At 44.8% G+C, this 25866-nt stretch overlaps 1 protein-coding gene and 2 pseudogenes across 3 annotated transcripts in view; 2 read left to right on the top strand and 1 right to left on the bottom strand.

Annotated features, from left to right (window-relative positions):
* CDK5RAP2 (CDK5 regulatory subunit associated protein 2) overlaps positions 1-23697 on the bottom strand; it is a 156725-nt gene extending 133028 nt beyond the window's left edge. For 2 of the 3 annotated variants that reach the window (XM_016155936.2, XM_016155938.2), the window contains exons 1-4: positions 23394-23697; positions 14682-14749; positions 11659-11726; positions 334-444 (exon numbers count right to left, since the gene is read on the bottom strand). In XM_016155936.2, coding sequence (XP_016011422.2) covers positions 334-444; positions 11659-11726; positions 14682-14749; positions 23394-23452 — 306 coding nt within the window. In that variant the 5' untranslated portion in view covers positions 23453-23697. Of the gene's footprint in view, positions 1-333; positions 445-11658; positions 11727-12510; positions 12692-14681; positions 14750-23393 lie in introns of those variants that run through there. The other variant, XM_016155937.2, reaches the window with a different exon arrangement.
* Positions 9320-9438, top strand: LOC118600627 (annotated as a pseudogene).
* LOC118601005 lies at positions 16493-16611 on the top strand (annotated as a pseudogene).
* Positions 23698-25866: the final 2169 nt, after the last annotated feature.

The following is a 25866-nucleotide window of genomic DNA, read 5'->3' as shown; positions in this document are numbered from 1 at the left end:
ACAAGTTCGCTGGTAACAATTAGATTCAATTCTAAAAACAACCCACCATTTCACTGTCTTTGTCTAGATTATCAATAATTAGAAAGAGGCAACTCAGATACAGTAAATCAGAGTTCTGATTTTAAGACAGAAAAGCTCTCTTAAAATTAATCTTGTGTCTCTTTGCTTAATATTAAGGACATCCTATTTATGCTCCCCATAATAAATTCAAATTAAATGAAAGAAGCTCTATCCAGTCATGCTAACTCTGAGAACAAATATTAATCCAATTTCTGCTTGGAATGACAATTGGGAAAAGACACCAGGGACGGTGGCAAGAAGTGGGGCACTCACAGTTTTATAGATGTGTTCGGTGGGGCCGTCAAATTCCTGTTGCATTCTTTCCTCAAGGAAATAGATGCGAAGTTTTAGGTTAAAGTTTTCTTTCTTCAGTTCAGTGATTTGCTGGAAAATAAGCACAGATGGGTTATCAGAAGTAAGGTCTAAGGACTGTTACCTGCATTAATACTCATAGCTTCCAAAGCTACAAATGGATTGAAATATTAAATACTAGAAAAGCTTACGTTTGCTGCAATTGTACCAACCTAGAATTAAGCGGTTTCCTCCAACCAAACTTATGACAATCTGAGCACTGGAATGAATGATGACTGAATAAAGAATTTATGATTCTACACTGATATAAGTAATTAAGTAAGGGAAAGAAGGAAGGAAGGAAAAAAGGAAGGAAAAAAGGAAGGAAGGAAGGAAGGAAGGAAGGAAGGGAGGGAGGGAGGGAGGGAGGGAAGGAGGGAAGGAGGGAAGGAAGGAGAATCCCTTCATTACAAAATGAATCTAGTTAATAAGTGTAAAATAAAAGGAACAGAAAATCACCATTACACAACCACTATAGTAGTAATTGATTCAGGTAAGAATGATCAATGATAAAAGCACTAGATGAAAGATCACTGGAGAACATGATATTCACACAGTCTCAAGATATTACCATATAGAAGAATTATTACAACAGGAAAAGGTACCTTTACAATTTAGAAACCTAGCAGACACCACTTTAATCAAGAGTATATACAGTCGTCCCTTGGTATCCATGGGGGATTAGTTCCAGGAACCTGGACAGATCCCTCAAATCCATAGATGCTCAAGTCCATTATATATAAGTGTAATTTGCATATGACCTATATTTTTTCCAACTATTTTCAATCCATGGTTGGTTGAAGCCACATATGCAAAACCTGCAGATGTGGAGGGTTGACCCTGGCAGGACAAAGTTATGTCTCGTGCCTTCTGAAACAAATCACTGCAAGTAAACAGTTACTTAAAATGCGTATGGCTACAACTTTTAACCTGCATCTAATCAGCAGTTGTCGATCCGACACATCCAAATTGAAGAACATTCTGAAAAACAACACGCCTGGTTAAAAATCTTAATGACGATCTTTAATCAAAAATGATTGAGGAACTCTTCTCAATAAACGGAAGCATGGGAGGCATGGCTGCTAATGCAATGAAATCACACAGTGAATCTTGAGTTTTTTAAAAAAGCTTTACAGGATAATTGGGGGAACTTAAATAACAACTCCACATTATATAACAGCACTGAGATTTTGCAGGAAAGTCCCAAGTTAAGATATACATGCCGAAGTAGTTAAGAGCACTGTCATGATGTCTGTAACTCTCTAATGAGTGGAGAGAAAAGATTCCACCAAAAAAAATACTAGAATTAATAAATGAATTCAGTTAAGTTGTAGAACACAAAATCAATATTTAGAAATCTGTTGCATTTCTGTACACAAATAATGAACCATCATAAAGAGAAATTAAGAAAACAACACCATTTTCAATTGCATCGAAAATAATAAAATACCTAGGAATAAATTTAACCAAGGAAGTGAAAGGCCTGTACTCTGAAAACTATATGACACCGATGAAAGAAAATGAACAAAACACAAATAAATGGAAAGATATACAATGCTCATGGACTGGTAGAATTAGTATCATTAAAATGTCCATACTACCCAAAGCCCTCCAGAGATCCAAGGCAGTCCCTATCGAAACGCCAGTGGCATTTTTCACAAAACTAAAACACATAATCCACAAAAGACCCTAAATAGCCAAAGCAATCTCGAGAAACAACAAAGTTGGAGGTGTTATGCTTCCTGTTTTCGAAATATACTACAAACCTATAGTAATCAAAACAGTGTGGTACTGGCACAAAACCAGACACAGAGAAACAGAACAGAGAGTCCAGAAATAAACCCACACTTACATGATCAGTTAATCTACAACAAGAGAAGCAAGGTAAAATTATATAACTTTTAGATAAATACACAGGGGGAAATCTTTGAGACCTAGGGCTCGGCAGAGTTCTTAGATATAACAATGAAACCATGCTACAAAAAATTTTTTTGCATCAATAAATTGGACTTCATCAAAATTGAAAACTTTTGCTCTCAAAAACACAGTTGTTAAGAGAATGAAAAGACAAGCTACACACTGGGAGAAATATTTCCAAATCTCACCTCCAACACAGGAACTACAGAGCTAGAAAATATAAGTAACTCTCAAAATATAACTGTAAGAAAACGATCCAATTAAAAAAAAAGATAATACAGATAACAAAATAAGCACAAGGGAAGAGTTCAACATCTTTAGCCATTAGGAAAAGGCAAATTAAAACTACAATGAAATACCACTATGCACCTATTAGAACAGCTAAAATATCTTTTTTTTTAGCCTACAGTATCAAATGGTAATGAAGATGTGGAGCAAATGGAATTCTCCTAGGTTGCTGATGAGAATGCGAAATGGCACGATCACTCTGGATGGCACTCTGGCAGCTTTTTACTGCCAAACAAACCACATCTACCATATGACTCAGCAAGTCCACTCCCTAGGTTTCTACCCTAGAGAAATGAAAACCTATGTTTACACAAAAAAACTATACATGGATGATTACTGCAGCTTCATTAATAATCACCAAAATCTAGAAAGAAGCCAAATGCCCTTCAAAGGGCTAATAAACAAACTATTACATCCATATGATGGAATAACACTCAGCTACTACCATGCATACGACACGGATGTTTCAAAGACAGTACAGTGAGGAAAAGCAGCCTCAGAAGATTCCATGCTGTGTGACTCCATTATGTGCCATCTGGAAAAAGCAGAATTATAGGGACAGAGAACAGAGCACAGTTGCCAGAGATTGGGGTGGAGAGGGTCTGACCACAGAGACAACACATGGGAACGTTTCAGCATTATCAGACTGTTCTGTATGTATTCATGATGGTCACATGACCCTGGAACAGTATACACACATATCTATCTATCCTGATTATGACAGAGGTTACAAGAGAATATACATTTGCCAAAACTCATCCAACACTCAAAACTGGTAAATTTTATTTTATGTAAATTATATCTCAATAGATGATTTAAAAATAAATAAAACGAAATGTAGCACAGTATTAATAGCTATACTGGAATGCTAATACATCTCCACATATATAAACTCGCCGGTTTTTTATCCAGCATTTTTAAACTAATTGGTAATAGCATATAATACTTTTTAATAAACATACTTTTATGACTAGATAAAAGAAAATGATAAGTATACTCTACATTAAGTATATTTTCAAACTGTCTGCCCTTGGCCATCTTGTTAACAATTTTATGGCCAACGACAGCACAAGAAACAATCGTTAGGTTCATTAAAGCCTCCTTTTGAATGTTTTAAGGAAACAGCACATAAAACATTCATTCAAACAAAAAAGTCTACCCTGCCAGCTGCTTCCTATAAAGAGAAACCTTATTCTGGTACTCGGCTACCAATAAAATATTTATAGAGCTTGCTTAGAATGCCCACATTGTACACACTGCTAAAATTCTTAGCAGCACTTGAAAGAATATTTGTCTATTTACAGGTAAAGACATTTTTTTAAAAAATAAGAGAAAGGTAAATAAGGCTTCAGAAAGTCACTGCCGAAGCCAGATGGCCCAAATGAGTAAAATGAAAAATGAGCACGATCTTTTCCATGACAATGCCATTCTAGTTCTCTGTTTTAACATCTTTTTCCTCATTAAGTTTTTTCTGACAGCCCCCACCAGGCTGGAATGGGGACCCTTATAAATGTTTCCACACAGCCTCCACCTTCTCCATCATAGCAGTTATTTACCCAAACTGTCTCTGAGATCAGGAACCATATCTTCTTGTGCATTCTAGTCTGAAACATAAGAGACACTTACTAAATACCCAATGGCTGGATGGGTGGACAAACAAGTGTAAGGATTTCTTGAAGGCAGTGTGATGCGAGGAGCCACCAGCATCAGACAGGTCTGGCTCATATCACTCCACTGCTTTGTTCTCTCTCCATCACTCAGAATAGAACTCCCTGCCCTGGCTACAAAGCACTACATGATCCGGCTCCCGCCCGTCTCAACAGCCTCATCATGTACCACCCTCTCCCTTGCTCACAATATTCCAGCCTCGCTGGCCTCTCTTCTGGTCCTCAGTTCAGCCAAGCCCCTGTCTGCCCGCACAGCCCTTCTTACAGCGCTTGCTAGGGTGGCTCAGTCTCATCCGTCCCATCTCAGCTCAAATGTCACAGATGCGGAAAGGCCCTTTCTAACTGTCCAGTCTAAAGTGGTCCCCATCTCTACCACCTCCACCAAGTCATGCTCTAACGCTTCGCCCTGTTTCCTTGCTAGAACTTTTCGCAATCCATAATCACCTTAGTTACTGACACATTTATTACTTGTTAGCATGCTTATTATATGAACATAATCCACTTCTTGAGGGCAGGAACGTTATCTGTTCATGGCTATTTCCCCTGAGGTTTTAGCACAGTACCTAGAACACAGCAGACATTCAATCAACATTTGTTAAATGAATGAATAAATTAATGAATGAATACAATCCAGACCACCTTACCAGCTGTATGACTTTAATCGAGTTCATTTTTCCATATGCCTCAGTTCCTTTATCTATAAAAATGGGATTATCATAATGCCTATTTCATAGAGCTATTATAAGGATTAGAAGAAATTAATTAGAACATTTAGTACTGTGCCTAGCACAGCATAAGAACTTAAAACATATTATTACTATTCTTCTCATTTGTACTTTTTCCTCTAAGAGAAATAAGTTCAAGAAATTTAAACAACTTGAACTAGAAAAACTGAAAACAGCTTACCACACAGCAGGAAATAAATACCTCCATATAGAAAAAGAAAACCCACCAAATATGACTCAGAAACCTAATGCTCAAAAGTAAGTAACACAGGGCTGTATGTGCCACATTCCAGACCTCGGAACCCAAGCGGTACTGTGGACCTGCGGCCATCTGCCATGGGAAGCATCCCAACGTGATTACGGGGTGGCGCTTTCTGAAGCTGGCGGGGGCCCCACTTTGATGGAGCTGCTAGTCAGCCATTCTGGCTTCCTCCCACTGCCTATCAAAAACCTTGCCTAGTCTAGAAAACCAAAAGGGTAAGAAAACCAAAAATCAATAACATGAAAAAGAATCACGGCGACTCCAACCAGGCCTGCCCCAACTGAAACCCAAGCAAGGCGCCTCACTCTGGCGATCGGTTTCAGTGGCTGGCAGGGGCCTGGGCCTCCAAAACTGAACCTCGGCCACCAGATCATGCTTCCACTTGAGGTAGCAAGAGCTAAGAGCAAGGCCCTGGGGTCAGCAGAACGGGCTGAATTCCCAACGCTGCCACTTGTGAGCCATATGACCTCAGGAAAATTATTTAACGCCTCTTAGCCACTGTTGGCTCACCTGTAACGTGAGGATAAAGGTCAATTACCTCATAGGGGTGTTGTGACAACCAAAGGAGCTAAAGCACCTGGCAGAGCCTGGCGTTAGCAGGCAGGACACACAGGTGGCTTTCAAAAGGAATCCATTTCTCACTGGAGCCCTCATGAAACACATCTTTGGGCCACCACCAACTTTCATCCTCTTGGAAAGGCCAAAAACTGTTAGACCGCTCACTGGACATCGCAAAAACCACACACTCTCACTGTCCAGAGTTCGTCTCTGCTAAACAATCACGCGTGTACGATAACTCTGCCAGCAGCAAGCAGCTCAGTGAGGTTAGTAAAATGAGGAGGACATTTGGAAATAGTTTGTGATTCTAATACTCTCCCTGGTGCCTTCAAATCATCGAGAAAACTATTCCTAAACAAACATCTATTTACTAACAATCGGTACTATAGCAATAACAGAATAATAAAACTGAGCCCCAAACAATACTTAGCATACCTTATGAAATCAACGTTATATTCTTTTCAGCTTTTGCTCATGAATATACATTTTTTTCATAAAATTATAACCTAAGTGAATGTGGATATTCCATTGCTTTCTCCTATTAAATATTTTTCATGTTGTTGCAAAATTACATGTAATTATAACATAAAATGACTGCACTCAATTCTACTGAACTGATTCAGTCAATTATTTCACCAATTCTCTCATTTATGCATTCATTGTGATCTAATGGAAAGTGTACAGGTTTTATAATCAGAAAGACCAGGCTTCAAGTTTCTCAGTCAAACCAAGCTCATGAGCAAGTCATTTAATCTCTCTAGCCTCAACTTCCTCATCTGTGAAATACCTTCATCACAAGCTTATTTCAAGAGCCAAAGAAATAACAAACGTAAAATATAATTCCCCTGTTCCCAATTTTTCACAGTTATACACAATGTGGCAACAAACACCTTCACGCACAGAGCTTTTTCTTTCCACTGGGTGGTTTCCTTAGGATAAATTTTTCCAAAATGGATTATTGGGCTCAAGAGTAATATTTTTTTTTGTGACTATCAAAATCTCTTTCCAAATGGCCTTCAAAAACATTGTAAAAATTGACGCTGCCCAGCCCACCATCTGGCCTGGTTTTTGGAGGGCACGGCCAGGGTGTGCAGAGGTATGAGAACTCAGTCAATGCAGTAAGCAGGAGGCCACCCTACCACAGGAACGAACCCCCGTACTCGACACTGCCAGACACCCCCACCAGCCATAAACCGCACCTGGTTCCAAGGGCCCTGGCGCGGTCGGGCCAGCATCAGAGTGGACACAGCGCCCACTCTGCCAGCTGCAGACTGTCCTCAGCCACTGCCACGGTCCTGCGTCCCTCCCGGTCCTTGCTCCCTCGCCTTGCGCTAACCGCGGCCCTGCCCTGGTGACCGCGTGCTCTCCCGACCCGGGCTCCCCAGGCCCCCACCCTGATTACGAGCACCACCTCCCTGCAGCTGGGCCGTCTCCAGCCGCTGTGTTACCAATGACAGCACCCGCCCCATTTGCTGAAGACCTGGCACAGCTACTGTCCTAAGCGTATGTTACTCAATCCTCACCGCGCCCTATGTGATAAACATTATTTTTCCCACGTTACAGATAAGGCAACCAAAAGTTACAGGTTTAGTATCTTACAGAAGGTCACACGTTCGTTTAATCAACACATATTTATGAAGTGCCTACGATCTTGCTAGGCTCAGTGCTGAGCATTAGGGATCGCGTAGAGGAGACACAGGTTCACTAAGTCCACAAATAAACAAATACGTCGACAGTCATAAGATCCGTGGCGGAAAAGACGGGGTACTCGGTGCTTGCTATAAAAGACGTATTGGGGGTCCCCGTGAGTTGGGGAAGGGAGTTAGGGACGCCCTCTTTCACAGGGTCACGTCAAAGCTGAGGCGTGAGGGTGGAGGGGCCTGCCTGCCGAGGACAGGACGGCGGTGAAGGCCCTGCCAGCGTGGCTGAGCACAGCAGCCCGTGTGGCCGGAGCACGGCGCGCCGTGACAGAGGCACCTGCTGACCCCACGGCCCACGGCAAGAAGGGCTTTCACTCCAAGGTCAGAGGAGCATCACGGAAGGTCCAGCAGAGACTAAAAATGGATGGAGCAGAACCTCCAGGTGAGAGTGAGCGCGGGCCGGATTCAGGCCAGGGCTTTCCACACCGACACGCACACGCTCTTCCTACCAACTCTGAATACAAGATGACATTAGCCCCACTTTACAAACGAGGTTCTAGAAGTTACCTAACCAAGGTCACAGGCCTTGGCACTTTAGTAAGTGCTAAAGCCGGACCTGAAACCCAGTTCTGCTCATTCCCAAGTCCCTGTCATATCCACATACTGAGATCCTTCTAAAGTTTTAGGGCCACACAAGTGGGGGGTGGGGTGGCTAGGGGACCTAGTCCCTGGCAGTAATAAGTAACCCCCAGCATAGATGTTACAGAGCAAATACGAAGATGTGAACCTCCTACCCGCCATAGATAAATTTGACTGATGACCTCAGGTAAGACCAAGAATCAACAAAAAGGAACGAGGACACAACACCGGCACCTCGGGGCAGGCGGGCGAGAGACACGAGCAGCAGAATTCACCCTCAGAAAGCCATCGCGTAACTGTGAGAAGATACGTGCACAAGGACATTTATTGATCACGGCTTTGCTTCTAGCAGTGACTCCCAAGCTCCTCCGGCTCTGAAACTCTGACTTTCTTCTAAACGTCTCTCGACCCCCATCCCTCGGCTCCAACATCACCCCTTTCCCCACGCCGCACACAGCAGCCTCCTAACTGATCCCACTGCCACCAGCCTCGCTCGCTCCTTGCAGGCCCCAGCCTGGGTGATTTGAAAGCAAATTCCGGTCATTTCCCTCTCCAGATTAAAATCTATGGCTGGCTCCCCTTCGCCTTCAGGACAAACTCAAACGAAGCAGCGTAACATACGAGCTCCTGCAGGAACCCACCCCTGCCCACTGACCCCTGCCCACTTCTACGGCCTCACCACTCTCAGGCCCCCGCATGTAGTCTCCCTCCAGCCACAGGGAACTCACAATTCCCTAGCCTCACCACACCCCATTATGCCTCTCTCTACATTTGCACATGTGAGTCCTTGTACCTGGCATGCTCTCCCAGTTCTCTCCCCTTGGCCAATCCCTCCCTGTCCCTAATGACCCAACTCAAGAAACACCTCCTCCAGGGAGGCTTCCCTGAATCCTCCAGGGTAGGATTCACAGCACCCTATACCCACCTCTATCACTGCACTATTTTCCTATCCATCTCCCCAGACAGAATGTGAGCCTCTTGACAGGGAGACGTACCTGGTTATTTACTGCAAATTCCCTAGCCCTTGACACTGCCTGGCACAGGGTATATATTTTAAAACATTTAAAAATATTTATTAATGAATGAATGATCTCTAAGCAAAACCAAAAGGAGACCCTAGCTAAGAGACCCTAATGTTCAGATATCCATCATCTGAGACTAGAGTAAGAGAAATCATAAGTTTCTCCTTTAAATCAAAAGTATTCCAGCCTTGTCTACGGCCATGCCACCCTGAACAAGCCTGATTCCATCTGATCTCGGAAGCTAAGCAGGGTCGGGCCTGGTTAGTATTTGGATGGGGGACCACCTAGGAAGACCAGGTGCTGTAGGAGTAAAAAATAAAAAAATAAGGGATTGTAAGCTGACGAGGTCCTTGCAATCTGTTAGGTCAACCAAGGGTTGCCTCGCCTAAAAAAAAAAAGAAAAGTATTCCAGCCTTCTCGTTAATATGCATGTTAACTTTAAAATTAGCATTAGATGCCAAGAGCAGTTCTTAAAAAGCATCCCACAGAAAGTTCAGACTACCTCAACATAGAAATAGAAATCATGCATTTGGTAGCTCAGGCCAGATGAAAATATTCAGTGACTTATAAAGACTTAAAAGGGAGACACTGAGAACAATGTGGTCACTTCAATTTCAACTCCAGAATTTGGCCTTGAAAATGCTATAGTAAAAAATACTAATGCCATAAAAACCTAACAGTAGCCAAAAGACCACGGTCATAAAGAAAAAACATAAATCCTAAAACATATTGGCACAGAAGGCCCTCCCTTGCCTTTAGTACTTAGGTCATCAAGAACACGTCTGAGCAAGGGAAACTTAAATCACTTGAAGAAGTAGGAAAAAATGACCATAACAACTAAACCAATGACAATAAGGACGAGCAAGAGCTGACACACGAAAGGGACCCTCTTGGACGTATGGGCTTCACCGCGATTCTCTCGTTCAGTCCTCACAATGGCACTATGAAGTGGTAATGATTACCACGCCGATTTCCGAGAACAGAAAGTACGGAAAGGTTGAGTGACCGGCCCAAGGTCGCCCAGCGGACGTGGCCCCAGAGGCTGTGGTCCTGCGGCGGCACGGACACCTCTGACAATGGCCTTGCCGCCTCGCATCCCTGGCCCTCAGTTTCCCCTACGTGTAATGCAGACGGTTGGATTCAACTCTAGGATTCCTCCCGGTTCAAAGGCAGACAATACAATGTGAAACCAAAAGTCTAAGATTCTATTAAACTTTCCACCAAGAAATACAATCCAAAACTATGCTCCTCGTAAATTAAATAACTCTGTATCTTACAAAGCTGCTTTAATATTAATGTAATATACATGAGGAGCCTAACGCTTCAAGTGCCCAGCTCAGAGCAAGAGCTCAATAAGAAGCAACTATTATTACACTTATGATAAAACAGGAACAACCATTTAATAGTACAGTACATTTTAATTATACACGATGTAAAATAATCAAATCTCATTCGTTTGAGGCCCAAGACCCCACAGCATAGATCAAGTTGTACAGTTGAAATTATAACAACTCAAAGCTCAGAAATTACTTGTTTCCATTAGAGATCTGACAAGTCATTTCTTCAATTGGCCACTGGTGGCTTGCAGATAACTATTAGCAGTAATGAGTATTCTAAATTAAATCCAGAGACGGCACTGCTCTGTTCTGTGAAAACAACTGGGGAGAGAGAAACACAATTGTGGAACGTCCCTCTGTCTGCGGCCTCCCTCTTCCCTCTGATCAATGTCTCCCGTGTCTTGCATAGTATGGATTTCATTTGGTTACAAATGAAGACGGGTCTAATTCCTCCCATGATAAATGAGAGCGCTGAACAGGTAGCTTGTGAAGGAGATCTGGAACTGGGAAAATAACCTTATTTCCCTGTTACTTGACAACCAACCTCCTCCACTAACAGATGAAAGACACAGCGCTGGAAGACAGGAAGCACGGGAGCCAAATCGATCACCGAATAACCCACTCTCAGACCAGGACCGCCCGGCCCCGGGTCCGGGCCGCTCACGGTTCGTGCAAGAGCAACGAAGACAAAGCCTATGAGATGCAAGGAGGCGGCCTAATGCGGTGGAAAGAATTATGGCTTTGGAGCCATTAAGAACCTAGATTCAAATCCCAGCTCTGCCACTTCAGAATGATGAGGTTCCTTATCTGTCAATTGGGATAATACGCAATACCTCATAGAGTTGTAGCAAAGATTAAATGGGGACTATAAATAAGGCGCCCGACATTCTGGAAAGCCCTGGACACATGCGAGCGCCTCTCAACTGTACATCGGGACACCAGAAGTGCACCCCCCTCCCCCAGCGGGAAACTGCTGATCCTGTCAGACCTCGTGACCGGTCTGCATATGAAGGGGCCGACCGCGTGCGTCTGGACGGTCACACAGACGATGCCCACGAGACCCAGCATTCCCCGCAACTCTGGCATTATCCGGCTTAGACGCTTCTTGAACACAGCTCCCTCTCCTGGGTCCGCTTGGACGGCGGCAGCAGACAGGATTTGCTAGGGATAGGACCTTGGTATCTCCACTTACATTTTCAAAGTCCTTCATGTTCCGTGCTCTGGTGGGAGACACCGTTTCTTCTGACACATTTGGGAGCACTGTAAAAAAGGTAAAACAGAGAAATCATGGTATGCAAATTGCCCAGCACCCTTATTAGGGAATAAGCCCAGAGACAAAAACAATGTGAAGAGCTTCCACAGCATGTCCTGCTGGTACTTCCTGTGTCATGATTTACCGATTTGAGTCTAAGGAAAGCTCTAAACCATTAGATTTCAAATAGTGACAAATTACTTACCCTAGCCCCGATGTACTAATGGGTGTGTCAGACAGAGCATGAGCCCAGAAAATGCACTGGGCATGACGCAAAGCAGGTGGTCCTGATACGTACTTCCTTACTGCTTGTGATGAGACTATTTTGCTGACCAGGATATCATCGTCACATGTCAGCAATTAAAGCAAAGCAAGTCGAACCGATTTACGAGCAGAGGTTGGCAAACTTTTTCTTAAGACACAAGACTATAAATACTTGAGGCTTTGTAGGCTACGCGTAAAGCCTAGATTCTGTTACAAGTATATTACTAACTCTTCTGTTGTAGCACAAAAAACAGCCGCAGCCAATTCATAAACAAAGAAGCTGTGTTCCCATAAATGCTTACTTTCGAAAGCAGGCGGTGAGTCCGAAACTGCCGATCCCTGCTTCGGAATAATTAAAGACTTTGCCAAAACCCAAATTTTTCCACAGCTTCTTTAATTCAGCAAATGGTGATCACACCCCTCCCTCTGTGCCAAGCACCACGTGAGGTGCTGGAGAAACAACAGTGAAGGAGACACCGATCCTGCACCCAAGGTCCCCAATCTCGCAGGCCAGAGATGGAAACGAACCTGGGCTGCACAAAGGGCACGGCACTTTCTGGGTGTTGAGGAAATGCGTGGTGAGTGAATGAAAGCATTCTTCCGACAAACATGCACGAAGTGCTGCTTCTCTGCTAGGCAGCATTCTGGATGTGGCTACGTCAGGAAACGAAGCAAATAAATGGAACTCATACTCCAGGAAGAGGAGACAGACAATAAAATAATACGGCAATTATATAGTGTGCTAAAACATGATAAATGCTATAGAGAAAAATAAAGCGGATAAGGACAGGACATACCAAAGGTGGGGTGTGGACCGCAATTTTAAGTAAAGTGGTTAAATTACGGAAGGTCTCACTGAGGTGACATCTGGGCAGACTTGACGACAAAGGGCAAAGGGAGAAGCCTGAGGTAGGAGCCTGTCCAGTGGATCTGAGGACTAGCCGTGACGCTGATGGACTGGAGGGCAGGAAACAAAGGGGACAGACGAGGAGTGAGCCAGCTACCGGGGGACGGGCGTGCATGGCTCTGCAGGCTCTTCGCAGGACCCCGAGGAGCCCACGGAGCCCACAACGCACACGGAGCAGGGGAACAACACCAAGGGCTTCGGTTCCTGCAGGCTCCCTCCGCTGCCTCGCCGAGGAAAGCCTGGAGGGCGCTTAGGAACGAGGAGACAGGGCACCGGGATCACCTGGGGCACGGTACCCAGACCCGGGCGGCAGGGGTATGAGGGATTCAGAAGTGGACCCGTTCTGGGTATTTTTTAAGTAGCCAACAGGAATAAGCGGAGTGAAATCCATGAGGCTCAGAGAGGACAGTGCACCTAAGTCAGCCCGAGGAGAAACAAAGGCAGTGAGGCCTGAGCCGAGCCTTCGAAAGGCGGCAGGCAGACGCGGGAGGGGCCAAAAGGAAGAAGGAACTGCCGTGCACAGGCCCGGAGGTGGAGCGGACACGGTGCTGAGACCATCCGCAGAGCAGAGGTTCGGGGGTCGGGCAGGGCGACTGTGAAGAGCCCTGGGCGCCAGCCCTGTTCCCCAGACGGGACATACTCTGTCACCTGTGGCACTATCTAGGTCCTATTCATTCTCTAAGTCGTGGCGCCAGTATCAGTTTCTTGGGAAACTGGCCTGACCCACCTCCTCTATTCCCCAGGGTCAATCTCCCTCTTCTCCATCTCATAGCACCTTTACTCCTCCCCCCCCCCCCCCCCGACAATAATTCTTTGTTTAATTGTCTTCTCGGCTTGACCGTAACCTGTTCATGGCTATTCCCAGTGCTCGGCCCAGAGCCTGGCATGAAGCAGACGAACACGTGGGATGAATTAAGCAGCGGGCCTAGCAGTGTTCTGCTTCTAACCGCCTGTGGGCGAGAAGAGTAGGAACTAGAATTGTTGGGCTTGTGTTCAGAGTTAACATGTTCTGAAGGCAAACCCGAGAGTGGCCTGCAAGCTAAAGTTTTCTCCAGAAAGAAACCTTGTGACACTTTCATTATCGCCTCTAAAAACTTCTTCCATTTGCACACATCTCATCACTTTGGAGAAGAGGAAAAAACACAAATCAAAATATCACTAAGATATTTCAACAAGTCAAATTGTTAGCACTTCCCACTGATACTTATGGTGGCTTTCACTTTTTTCTGAAACAAAAATCGTGAAGAACGCTTAGCAAACTTCACACTGCAGAGCAGAAATCTCCCCATCACCCAGATTAACCACAATAGACTGCTCATGTACTCAGCGCCGTCTCCTGGGGTCTAACCAGCTGTTTGTCTGCGAGGGGCAGGCCCGTCCATGTGGGAATGCTGGGTCTCCGACGGCCAATGGAGCCCTGCGGCCTGCCAGGAAGGCCGTGAGACACGAAAGCGGCTCTCCTGGGCCTCCAGCCACTCGGCAGGCCTCACCTCGTCACCAATCAGATGCCCAGCCTCCATGCGGTCACTAGGTTCACTGACTGAATACCTACTAGCTTGGCAGCAAGAAATATGGCCTAAAGGACATCAATTCCTCTACTCCAGTGTTTATGAAAGGACATGAATAGATGTATAAAATACTGAGCACCTACTGAAGCAACTAGCCAGGCCCAGGCAGGTCTGGGCCCAGAGGCATGAGAGCCTCGTTCCAGGCTCAAGGCCCCAGGCTCTCATGGTCTGGTGTCTACTCCCCTTGTTCTTACTCAAGAGAACACCCAGCTGTGTGTACTTACCACCATTTCCCAAACCGGCGATGGGGCTGATGCCATCCAGGTCATCTGGTAACTTGGGGACAAGGCCACTAGGAGAGAACATGTGCATAAGAGATGAGTTAGCGTTTAAACAACAGACTGTGAAGACTGCCAAGACTGCACATGACAACCACAAGGCCTTGGCTGAGAGCTGAGCTACCCAGGAGGCAAGCAGTGTGGAGGTTAAGGCTGAACTCTGGCTCTAACACTTAACAGCTGAGGGACCTCCAGTAAAGCTGGCCATTCATTCATTCATTCACTCATGCTCTCACGCATCAAGTGTTCTGTGTGCTACATGTGTGGTAGGTGCAGAGGCATTGTGCCAAATACAAGCCATTTAAGTTTCTGGGTCTCAATTTCTTAATCTGTTACATGGGGATACCACCCTCTAGCTGTAAAGATTAAGTGAGTTAATGTAAATAAATGCTTAGTACATAATAAATGCTCAATAAGAAACATCTATTGTTTTTGCCATTAAGATTACTAAAATGCCCATCACAACCAAAAAGTAAGCTTCCAAGAATCGGGCACCAATTCAGATGCTTTAAGAACGTCAAACAAAAACGCAAAATTCACTGATCCAAGTTTTACTGGGCAAATTATAAAAACAGGTTCAGTGAAGATCTGGTGACATTGATACAAAACTCAACCATAATAGGAGGTGTGGTTCAACACAAAAGACGTCGCCCTGGGTTCTGTTCTAAGCTCTGCCACATCCTTCTCCAAGCTTTGCTTCCTTCATCTGCGAAAGGAGAAGAGCAGCTACTTCAGAGTGACTGACAATTAAACAAGACACAAAGCATCCAGCAAGGTCCCTGACATATTGTGGGTACCCGTAAATGGGAGCACAATATCTCTGTCAACTCGAAACATATAGTGCTTAGTAATTTATATAGGATTTACCAACGTGAGCGCTACCCAAATCCCTGAGCATCCATGCATGTTTCACAGGGAGGCACGAAGACCCAGATAATGTCAGTGGCTCAGCCAGTGTCACGTGATAGGTAAGTGGCGAACCACGTCCAGAATCCAAGCCCTTCATGCCTAAACCCCAGTGATGCTTTCCTGTCCCAAGCTGTAAACTAGAAGCTGATGGACGCTCAGCCTGACCTCTTAGCAGTTTGCTCTTTCCCTACGTCTAAATCTAAGTCCACTCTGCTCCTGAGACAATTTTGCCCGATCACCAGACTTTAAAGTTGGAATGCATCTCCAAGACAAAGGCCAAGAAAAAATTGGATAGCATAAAATTCCAACATCATGGGAATGATTACGTAAAATGTCTGCTATAAAAATAGTTGGAAAAAAAACTTATGTAGACTATGCCCTCAATTAAGAAAAAAATACACATATACCTCAAATCGTTCCGGGAAGTTAAGTCGGCTACAAATACATGATGAGACAAAGAAAATATTAAAAATCGTCATTTGTAGGAAAATGAGAGGTATTTTCCTCCATTTGAATTTTCTATAATTCTCAATTTCCTCCAATAAGCACCACAAGGACAAACTCCATTTTCTAAACTGAATTTTAAAAATTAAAATCAAGTTCAACCACCGCCTTCTGCAGATGGTGACCCAGAAGCCCGAGGGCACACACCAGGTGACGGGTCTGAGGTCCCCCCCCCCCCCCCCCCCCCGCCGCAGCCACTGAATCACTCTCGCAGGCTGAAATGGCCCATCAATTACTTAAGCCAAGATCAGTCGTGGTTGAAAACCACCTGGCAGGCAAAGCCAAAGAATCTGGACTTAGACAAGCCTCCAAGAGGCAAACAATAGTTTGAAAAATGAATTTGAGCCTGCAGCCATGCCAACCTGAACAAGGCCGATCCCATCTGATCTTGGAAGCTCAGCAGGGTCGGGCCTGGTTAGTACTTGGATGGGAGACCACCTAGGAAGACCAGGTGCTGTAGGCATAAAAAAATAAAAAATAAGGGATTGTAAACTGACAAGGCCCTTGCAATCTGTGAGGTCAAACAAGGGTTGCTTCACCTAAAATAAATAGATAGATAGATAGATAGATAGATAAATAAATAAATAAAAGAAAAATGAATTTGACATCCCACATCTTAGAAGAAACCATTATGTCATGCAGAAATTCCTATCTGGTTCCTGTCAAATTTCCACTCGGGCTTTACCTGCCCATCTTTAAAATGCAATGTATCTGCCATCTGCACACTGCAGTCAGTTCCCGCCACCCCTCCAGCTCCAAGGTAGCTCCCTCTTCCCGTTCTGATCACTCATTTTAGCCTAAGAACTAAAGCTGGGGCTTCATGGAGCCTCACGAGAAATGAAAACCATCCAAGCAAAGGACGAGGGCTTAGCTATGGTTTTATCATGGTATAGATGGGGAAAACTAAGGCCCAGAAAAGGAAAAGAACTTATTTGCTCAAAAATCACAAAATGTTTGTGGCAAAGCTGAGACCAAAATCCAACAAAAAAAAAACAGCATAACCGCTAACAAGCCTACCCTGTGGGGCACCCACGCTGAGCGGGCATCACTCAGGACAGGACGGGCAGCCCCCCATTTAAAGCTCGCCACAGCCCTTCTGTGGTAGGTGGTAGTTTTTTTTTTTAAATGTTGCCATTTCTTAAAATGAGGAAGCAGAAGCCCAGAATAGTTAATAAGCTGCGAAACCCAAGCTGGCCTGATTTCAGAGCCCACGCTCTTAGCCTCCACATCACCCTGGCGCCACTAATACCCCCCTAAAGGGGGCTGTGGCGAGGTCAGGAAGAAGCGAGGCCGAGGATCTCCAGGGCTTGCCCAGCACAGAGCAGAGAGCCACTGCAGCTGCTGTTTGTCGAGTAACAAACTCTGTGTCGAGTAAATGAATGGACACTCACCTGAGCTTACCCACCTCATCCTCCTACCTTGCTCTACAGCCACTCAGATGGAGCGATATCTTTCTGCACCTGTACATTCACATCCCAGGCCCAACAAGGCCTAAGCGCCTTATTGGTAAAGTGCTATGAGGGTCATGAGTGGGACTGGACATCACGTTCAGAAAACAATTACACCAACAAGTTTAGTTTGTCTTTCAGCAATTCATTGGTCATTCTATGTTGCTTAGTCTTAGATAAGAAATATATAAACACAAAAATATAGATAAGCCTACAGCTCTCTTTGACTACTCCTCACTCCCATCTTAAGAGGTAACCACTGTTATCGGCAAGACATGTAGCCTTCCAGAACTTCTTCTATGTATTTACATACATAGAGACATAGTTTTATTTTGTGGCTTAAAAATAAATGCAATCAAACTGTCTATGTTATTCTGCAACATCTTTTCTTCACTTAATGTGTCCTAAAGGTGTTTTCATGACAGCACAAAGAGATCTACCTCAATGTTTTTAACTCCTACAACGCATTCTACAGCACTACTTGTCAAATTTTATTGCCCATAATCCACAGAAGGAAAGATGTTATGCTTAATTCTTGAAATGTTTTCTATTCTCTTCTATTCCATTTTTTTAAAAATCTGGATGCAACTGACTAAATTGAATTTCATGAGCTGCCAATGGGTAAGTCTGAAAGACACTTTTGAAAGTCTGTATTTACCCAACACCCTGATGGTAATTCAATTTCCTTCCAAGTTCTTCCTTTTACAAACAATGCTGCACAAATATCCTCATGTGGGTCTTATTGTGCACACGGTATGAGGATTTCTTGAGGACAGATAATGAGAATTGCTGAGTCAAAACATAAACACATTTTTTTTATTGGGCAAAGGATTTGAAAATATACAAATAGTTAATAAGCACAAGAAAAAAATGCTCGACATTAGTCATTAGGGAAATGCAAATCAATACCAAAAGAGATACGATGTCACATCTCCCAAGATGACTGGCTATAATCAAAAAGACAGACAATAACACATGTTGGTGAGGCTATGGAGAAACAGAACCCTCACATACTGCTGATGAGCATATAAAATGATGTAGCTACTTTGGAAAAGAGTTGGACAGTTCCTCGAAACGTTAAACGAAGTGTTACCGTCTGACCCAGCAATTCCGCTCCCAGGTGTACACCCAAAGAGAAGTGAAAGCGTATGTCCGTATAAAAACTTGTATACAAATAAATGTTCACGGCAGCATTATTCCTAATAGCCAAAAGAGTAGGAATAACCCAAATGTCATCAACAAATGAACAAAATGTGGAACATGTATATAATGAGCTATTATTCAACCATAAAAAGGAATGACGTACTGACACATGCTACAACATGGACAAACCTCACAAAAGACACGTTGTAAGATCCCATCTGTACGAAATGTGCAGAATGGGCAACTCTACAGACGAAGAGCAGACTGTGGTTGCCTAGGGCTGCAGTGGGGGAAGGAGATGAGAAGTGTTATGGACTGGATGTTTGTGCCCCCACAAAACTCAGGTTCTGAAATCCTGCCCTCTCCATGTGACGGCATTAGGAGGTGGAGCTTTTGGGAGGTCGTTAGGATTAGATGAGGTCATGAGGGTAGAGACTCATGATGAGATTAGGGGTCTCAGAAGAGCTGAGAGAGAGCTTGCTTCCTCCCTCTACTCTCTTCCACATGAGGATACAATGAGAGGTCAGCAGTCTGCAACCTAGGTAAGGGTCTCACCAGAACCTGAACAATCTGGCGCCCTGATCTTGGACTTCCATCCCTCTAAACTGGTGAGCAATCAATTACTGCGGTCTATAAGTCACCCAGTCTGTGGTACTTTTGTTAGAGCAGCCCAAACTGACTGAGACAGGGCGTGACTGCTAATGGGCACATTTTTTTGAATGATAAAAATGTTCTAAAATTAGATTATGGTGATGGATGCACAAGTTTGTAAATACACTAGAAAATCATTAAATAGTATATTTTAAATGGGTGAACCTAACGGCATATAAATTATATTTCAAAAAAGTCGTTAAAAAAAAAACCTGCAGGCATATTTTTCATGTTAATAGATAATGCCAAATTGTGTTCCAGAAAGACTGTACCAGTTGAGACTGAGTGTGCACTAATCTCCGTGATTATGAAGCAGCATTTCCCTACTAAATATGGAGCTATGTTTATCTTTTCAAAGAGAGACTGAACAAAATTGATATAGTCCGCAGATATTTATTGAGCCTCTACTATGTGCCAAAGTTCTGGGTCTAAAAATATACTGAGTAATAAGCCAGATGTGCTCCCTGCCCTCACTGAGCTTACACCAATGACGAGGGGTACCCCTGATCCAAGGTGACAGCCAAAGGGTACCCCTTGATCCAAGGTCATTCTCTTTCTCAGCCTCCTCCTACAAAATTCCTAAAGGTATGCTTTGCCTGAGAAAGCATAAATAAACTGTGTACAAACTCTTAGGAAATTACAAACTTACAGGAAAACATTTCTTTTTCCATCTGCCCCTAGGCAGACAGCAAGCACTTAACGGCCATGTAACAGAGGATACTATATAGATGAACAAGCTGGGCCCAGGAAGCTAAATTAGGGAGCAACATGGTAACAATATAGCAAAAATAGCTGAAATTGAATGCACTCCCTAGTAGGTGCCAGGCACTTAATACATACAATCTTGCTTCATCCAGACACCGAATAAAATAGATATTATCACTCCGAAGAGAAACAGAGCCTCCAAAGGGTTAAGTGAGTTAGTTACTCAAGCAATACATCTAATAACTGGCTGAAGCAGGCTTCATACCCAGTCATCTTGAGTACAAAGCCCAGGTTCATTAGACGCCACCAGGCAGGGCTTAACAAAGGGCAGTAGCTTGGGCAAGGTTCCTGGGGCAGGAATCCGCGCCTATATCTCACAGGGCTCGAGATCTCTGGGACACTCTGAAGTGATCAGGTTTGGAGAGAGTGACGCACACTGACCTAATTTAGCAAAACTCTAAGGACAAACTGGAGTCCAGGTTAGTCTCCAAAACTTGGGCTTGGAAATTACCAAGCAGAAGAGTGCAAATATTAGCAAAAGACAAAGTGATTTTATTCTAGGGGGGTTTTCCTCTTCCACTGTGACCACCGAATGGAGAACTCTCTCTGGACATCTCTGACAGGTGTTAAAGTCCAGTTCAGCTCCGTGAAACCCTCTCGGAACAGGTTCAGAGAACTCGTGGGACAGGGTATGAGATCCAGGCTTCGGATCAGTAGGCCTGGATTTAAATCCTGGCTCAGTCATGTACTTCTTGGGGATCCTAGACTGTTCGCCTCTCTGAGCCTCAATGCCCTCACCTGTAAAAAGGGGATAATACTATCACCTCGAAAGATCGTTGTTTATTCAGTGATTTAACAAACAGCCACTGAGCCCCATTTATGAGCCAGACACCAGGAACGAGGGCTACCAAGATTAAAATGCAGCCCCTGATCTCAAATAGGTCCCAGTCTAACCTGGGAGACAGACAAGTTAACAGCATACTTGCACTGTCCAATAACACAGGAGTCATCAGCCACATGGACCATCTGGGCACCTGACATGTGGTTAATCCAAGCTGAGAAGCGCTGCAAGTGTAAAATAGGGGCTGGACTTCAAGGACTCAGTAAGATAAAAGAGAATAAAATATCGCATTAATAATTTTTGTTTACAAGTTAGAATGATAATATTTGGAAATGAGTTAAATACAATACATTATGGAAATTAATTTCACATGTTTCCTTTTACTTTTTTAATGTGACTACTAGAAAATTTTAAATTCATATGGCCCTCAAGTTGTATTTCTATTGCATGACACTAACCAATAAAATTCGGTGAGATGAACAAGGGCTGAGACAGGTTCGGTGTTGGGTGAGGTGGCTAGAAGAGTACACAGGACCCACCAGAGGACAGGGGAATGTCAGGGAAGGCTTCCTTGCAGTCACATTTAAACTAAGACCTGAAAAACAATAGACATTAATATGGGAAAGGGGGCAAAGGGAAGGCGATCCGGGCAGCAGCACCAGCGAGTACACAGGCCAGGCAGTAACAAGGCAAGATCCTTCATGACAAAGAGTCTGGCAGCCAGGCAGAGGGAATTGCTTAGGAAGAAGACAGGGTAGGGAGAGGGAAGACAAAGGAGGCTGTAAAGTAGATGGGGTCAGATTAGGAAAGAACTTGGAAGCCATATTCAAGAACTTCATCTTGAATGTGGAAAGGAGCCTGGGAGGGTCTGAAGCAGGTGAGTAGAGATTAGCTGCCAGGAACCTGGCCCTTGAGTCCTGCAAAGTCAGGGGGAGGCAGTAAGGGAGAATATCCGATCATCTGTTGAGTTGCTTCTCTGAGTCCGACACTGGGCTAAACCCTTTTGGACTCACTCACTTTACAAATGATGAAAACTGAGGCTCACAGAGGGTAAGGGACATGTCCAAGGTCTCAGGATTGTTAAACGCCAGAAATTGGGATTGAAACCCAGCTAGATCTGGCCAATGAGCACTGAGATGAGAAAAGCTGTCTGAGAGAATAATAATGGACGTTATCTTCACGGCAATAAGAAGCATTAAAGATATAAAGCAGCAGACTGTGATGATCAGATTTACACTTTAGAAAGAGCTTTCAAGCTGCAGTATAAAGGACTATTAGAGGCATGAAGAAAAATAGGACAATCCAGGTGAGCAGTCGTACCCCAATATATTGGGGTAGTTGTAGGAAGATGAAGAGAAAGGGACATAATGAACCACACATAGTAGGTTCTCAATAAACAAAGTAACCATTTGTCCAGGTTTGCCCAAGATTGGACCTAGGTACACCTGCTGCCCAGACGTAAATATTAATTGTGCCCATTTCACTCTTAAAAGTGTCCAGGTTTGCCCAACAAATAATATGGTCACCCTTTCAATTAGGGTCTATTGACTAAAAGCAGCAGCCTGTCCCTAGCAGACCTGGATAAACATGCAGATTCTCAGCCAGGCTCTCCACATCCTTCTACTACTGTCCAATCAGGAGCCCAACAACCAAAGGACCTCAGCCCTGGAGCAGTGCAAAGGTCTGTCAGGCCTTCCTAGCAGGAGAGGCTCCACATGCCTTTTGGGACAGGTCCATTGAGAGACCACTCTCATTCATTATTCCCCAATCTGTATTACTACTGATGATGATGGTGGTAGTGGCAACACGATCATTCTTTAGGCACTGATCAGGTGGCAGGCCGCTAAGCAAATTTGCTGGGCAGCACCCTCTCCTCTAATCCTCATGCCAACTCTGTTAGGTGGATATTACTAACAGCCCCACTTTACAGAAGGGAAAACAGGTCGAGTTACTCTACCAAGGTCACACAGCTAGTTTAAGGCGGAATTTGAATCTAATTCTGTTCAACTCCAGCCAAGGTTCTTAATCACTGCCCTCCATTGCCTCAGTCTTGGTGGCCACTACATGACCCCACAAGCAAAGTTGGGACAAACCAACTACACTCCCCATAATGAAAGCAAACCCCTAAACCAGAATGAACCATCGAGCATCCTCAAGGTCCCGGCCCTAAACCAGCCCATTAATGGCACACTCCAAGAGGTCCCCCTCTTCCCGCTCTTTTGGAAACCCCCTTACCTGTCCCTCATATCCTCTTCCAAGTACGTACCGAAATACAAGAGGAAGGGGTGGTGCAGGCGGGACTCCCGGGTCCCCCACACTCAGTATCGGCTGGTGGGTCCCCAAAGAAACTCTCCCCCAAGATACACACCCCACACACCGCCCCTGTCCAGAAACCTTCAAACACCCTCAAGAGCAAACCCCAAGTCTCCACTGGAACCCCCCAAACCCGGGCCGCACCTGCAGCCGCTGAGAGTCCCAGGGAGGGTGACGTCCTCTTCCAACACCGACTCCATCATGGACACAGAGGCGGTGGAAGCATTGATGTCTGTGGCGGCGGCACCACTCGTTCCCCCGTGGTCGCTATCCGCCCGGATCCCCAGGTCCCCGCCCACTTCAATCCAGCTCTTGTTCGGACTCTGGCGGCGCCGCTGGAATTCAAACCGCAGCCACCGCCATGTTTCCCGGCGCTTCTTCCTACGGAAATGAGGCGGGATCACTGAGGCGCGTGCACTGAAGCTGACCGGCTGGGCCCCGAAGCCGGGCAGGGAGCGCGGGCTGGCGCCATCTTAACTAAGGGCAGAGCATCCCCACTTGGGCCAGCAAGACTACGGAAAGAGAGGCCGGCTGCCATTTTTTGTGAGGGCATTCAGGCCGAGGCCAGCGCGGGCGCCATCTTTGTTGAGGGCGAAAGTTGGCCTTGGTCCGTTAATTTAAGCGGGAGCTGGAAATCCAGCTCCTCTTGATTCTCCGAGTTTATAACCTGGTATGTGCTTTGCTAGAATAATGACTCCGACCCTTAGAGTCTGCCTTTCCAAAAGGCTTCTGCCTTGATTTGAAACTCAGATAATCGGGTGCCTCCTCGCTTTAGAAGAATCCTACCTGTACAATCCTAACTCAAGTAGTAATTTGCACACTTAGTTTGAAACAAATAAGCTCGTTCCTGTGATCCAGTGGTCAGTGGCACTTACTCTCTGATCTCTCGCCTAGTGATTTGTTATTACTTTTAGGGCTCGAACGCACCTGAGGTCAGTAAACTTGGAAGCACAGAGAAAGGAAATGACTTACCCCAAGTCATGCACAGCAAATCCGTGAACTGGAGCCAGATCCACTGCCCCTGCCAGCTGTATCAGGACTCTTTGCATAGCCCTGGCTGCTTTTCTTAAAGCACAGAGCTATCGTCAAACACCTGGATGACAATGGTGCAGAGCTTGGCCAGTAAACTCAACCTTCGTTTTCCCATCTCAAAGTTGCTACTTTCCTCTGCAGGCTGTCAGGAGAGTCCTGAATGAAAATAACTCGAAAAGATGAGTAAGTGGATGGATGGTGACCTTCCCTGTCATTATGTATAAGTCCACCCTCAGCCTCAGTTTCCTCATTCCTCTTCAATTTAAGGCCTCTTTCCAAAAGAGGCTTTCTCTAATCCTCTAATCTAGATATAATCTTTCTTACATTCTTAGTAACGTGTTTTTCCTTTGTGGCACTTACCACATTTTGCAAGTATAGACTTATGGGGTTTTCTTTTTAATGTTTTCCTCCATAAGGGCAGAGACCATGTTCTGAATTGTTTCCTGCTATATCCTCCAACACCCAGCACCGTGCCTGCCATCCAGCAGGTGTTTAAAACTACGCATTGAAGGAAAGATTAAATCAATCTGGAAAATGGGGCTAAAACCTATCCTGCAAGGTTTTTGTGACGACGTGAGGATGACCCGAGATAACGTCAGTTAATCAATGGTAATCCTATAACTTCCATTCTCTCTCCATAGCTCCCCCAACCCTGTCGCTCCACACACGCACACGTGCGCGTGTGCGCGCGCACACACACACACACACACCCTCAGCGAAACCTACAAAGTTCATGGTCTGCTCCTGTCCCTCTTCCTTCATCATATCTTCAAACACCTCCAGAATCAGCCTGAGTGCATAGGAACCGGTTAGCACTCCACATGCCCTGCCCCAGGAAAGGGCAGTGCTCGAAGCCCTGAAACCAACAGTTCTTGCCAGTGCTAAGTTCAACCAAAGAGATGAGTGTATCCAGTAGCAGGGAAGCTGGGGTGTCAGGATTCTCACCCTGGGTGGGCTTCCCTCTCTCTGTGACCTTCGGCTGACCTTTCCTCTTCCCTGGGCCTCAGTTTCTACATCTGTAAAATAACAGGTTTGGGCTGGATGGATGTCTCAGGACCTCACAGCTCTCAAGGCGATTTCTTTGTGTTTATTTTAAAGCTACTAATGCACAACCAACTCTTTTGGCGAGGGAGGCTGAGTACTAATCATCAGTTCCTAAGTGAAGGAACTAACTTTCCATCCAGCAGATGAAAGCTCTTGACAAAGGAAACAATGAAGAGGACTTTACGAGTTCTGAGCATCTCTCATGTGTCACTTGTACCAGGCATATCACATGCACCACCTCATTTAACCCTTACAACAGCCGTCTGGAGTAGGTGCTACTATTATGCCCATTTCACTTACAAATGAGAAGACCGAGGCTGAAAGAGGTAAAAATAACTTTCTCAAGATCTCACAGCTGGTAAGTGGCAGAGCGGGGATTTGAGTTCAGGTCCCTCTGAACTACAAAGCCCTAATTGTTTCAGACAGCCTGTCTTCCTTATTCGATTCTTTTTGTCCACTTTAGAATTTAGGATTAGGAGAAGTGAGGCCTGCATCCAGACAACAGTATTTCAGGGATGTGTTCACCAGGTTCTACTCCTTA

Source organism: Rousettus aegyptiacus, unplaced genomic scaffold (assembly GCF_014176215.1).
Source record: "Rousettus aegyptiacus isolate mRouAeg1 unplaced genomic scaffold, mRouAeg1.p scaffold_m13_p_3, whole genome shotgun sequence".
In the NCBI taxonomy this organism is placed as follows: domain Eukaryota; kingdom Metazoa; phylum Chordata; class Mammalia; order Chiroptera; family Pteropodidae; genus Rousettus; species Rousettus aegyptiacus.
Note: the sequence above shows the minus strand (reverse complement) of the source record. Positions and strands in the feature narration are given on the sequence as shown.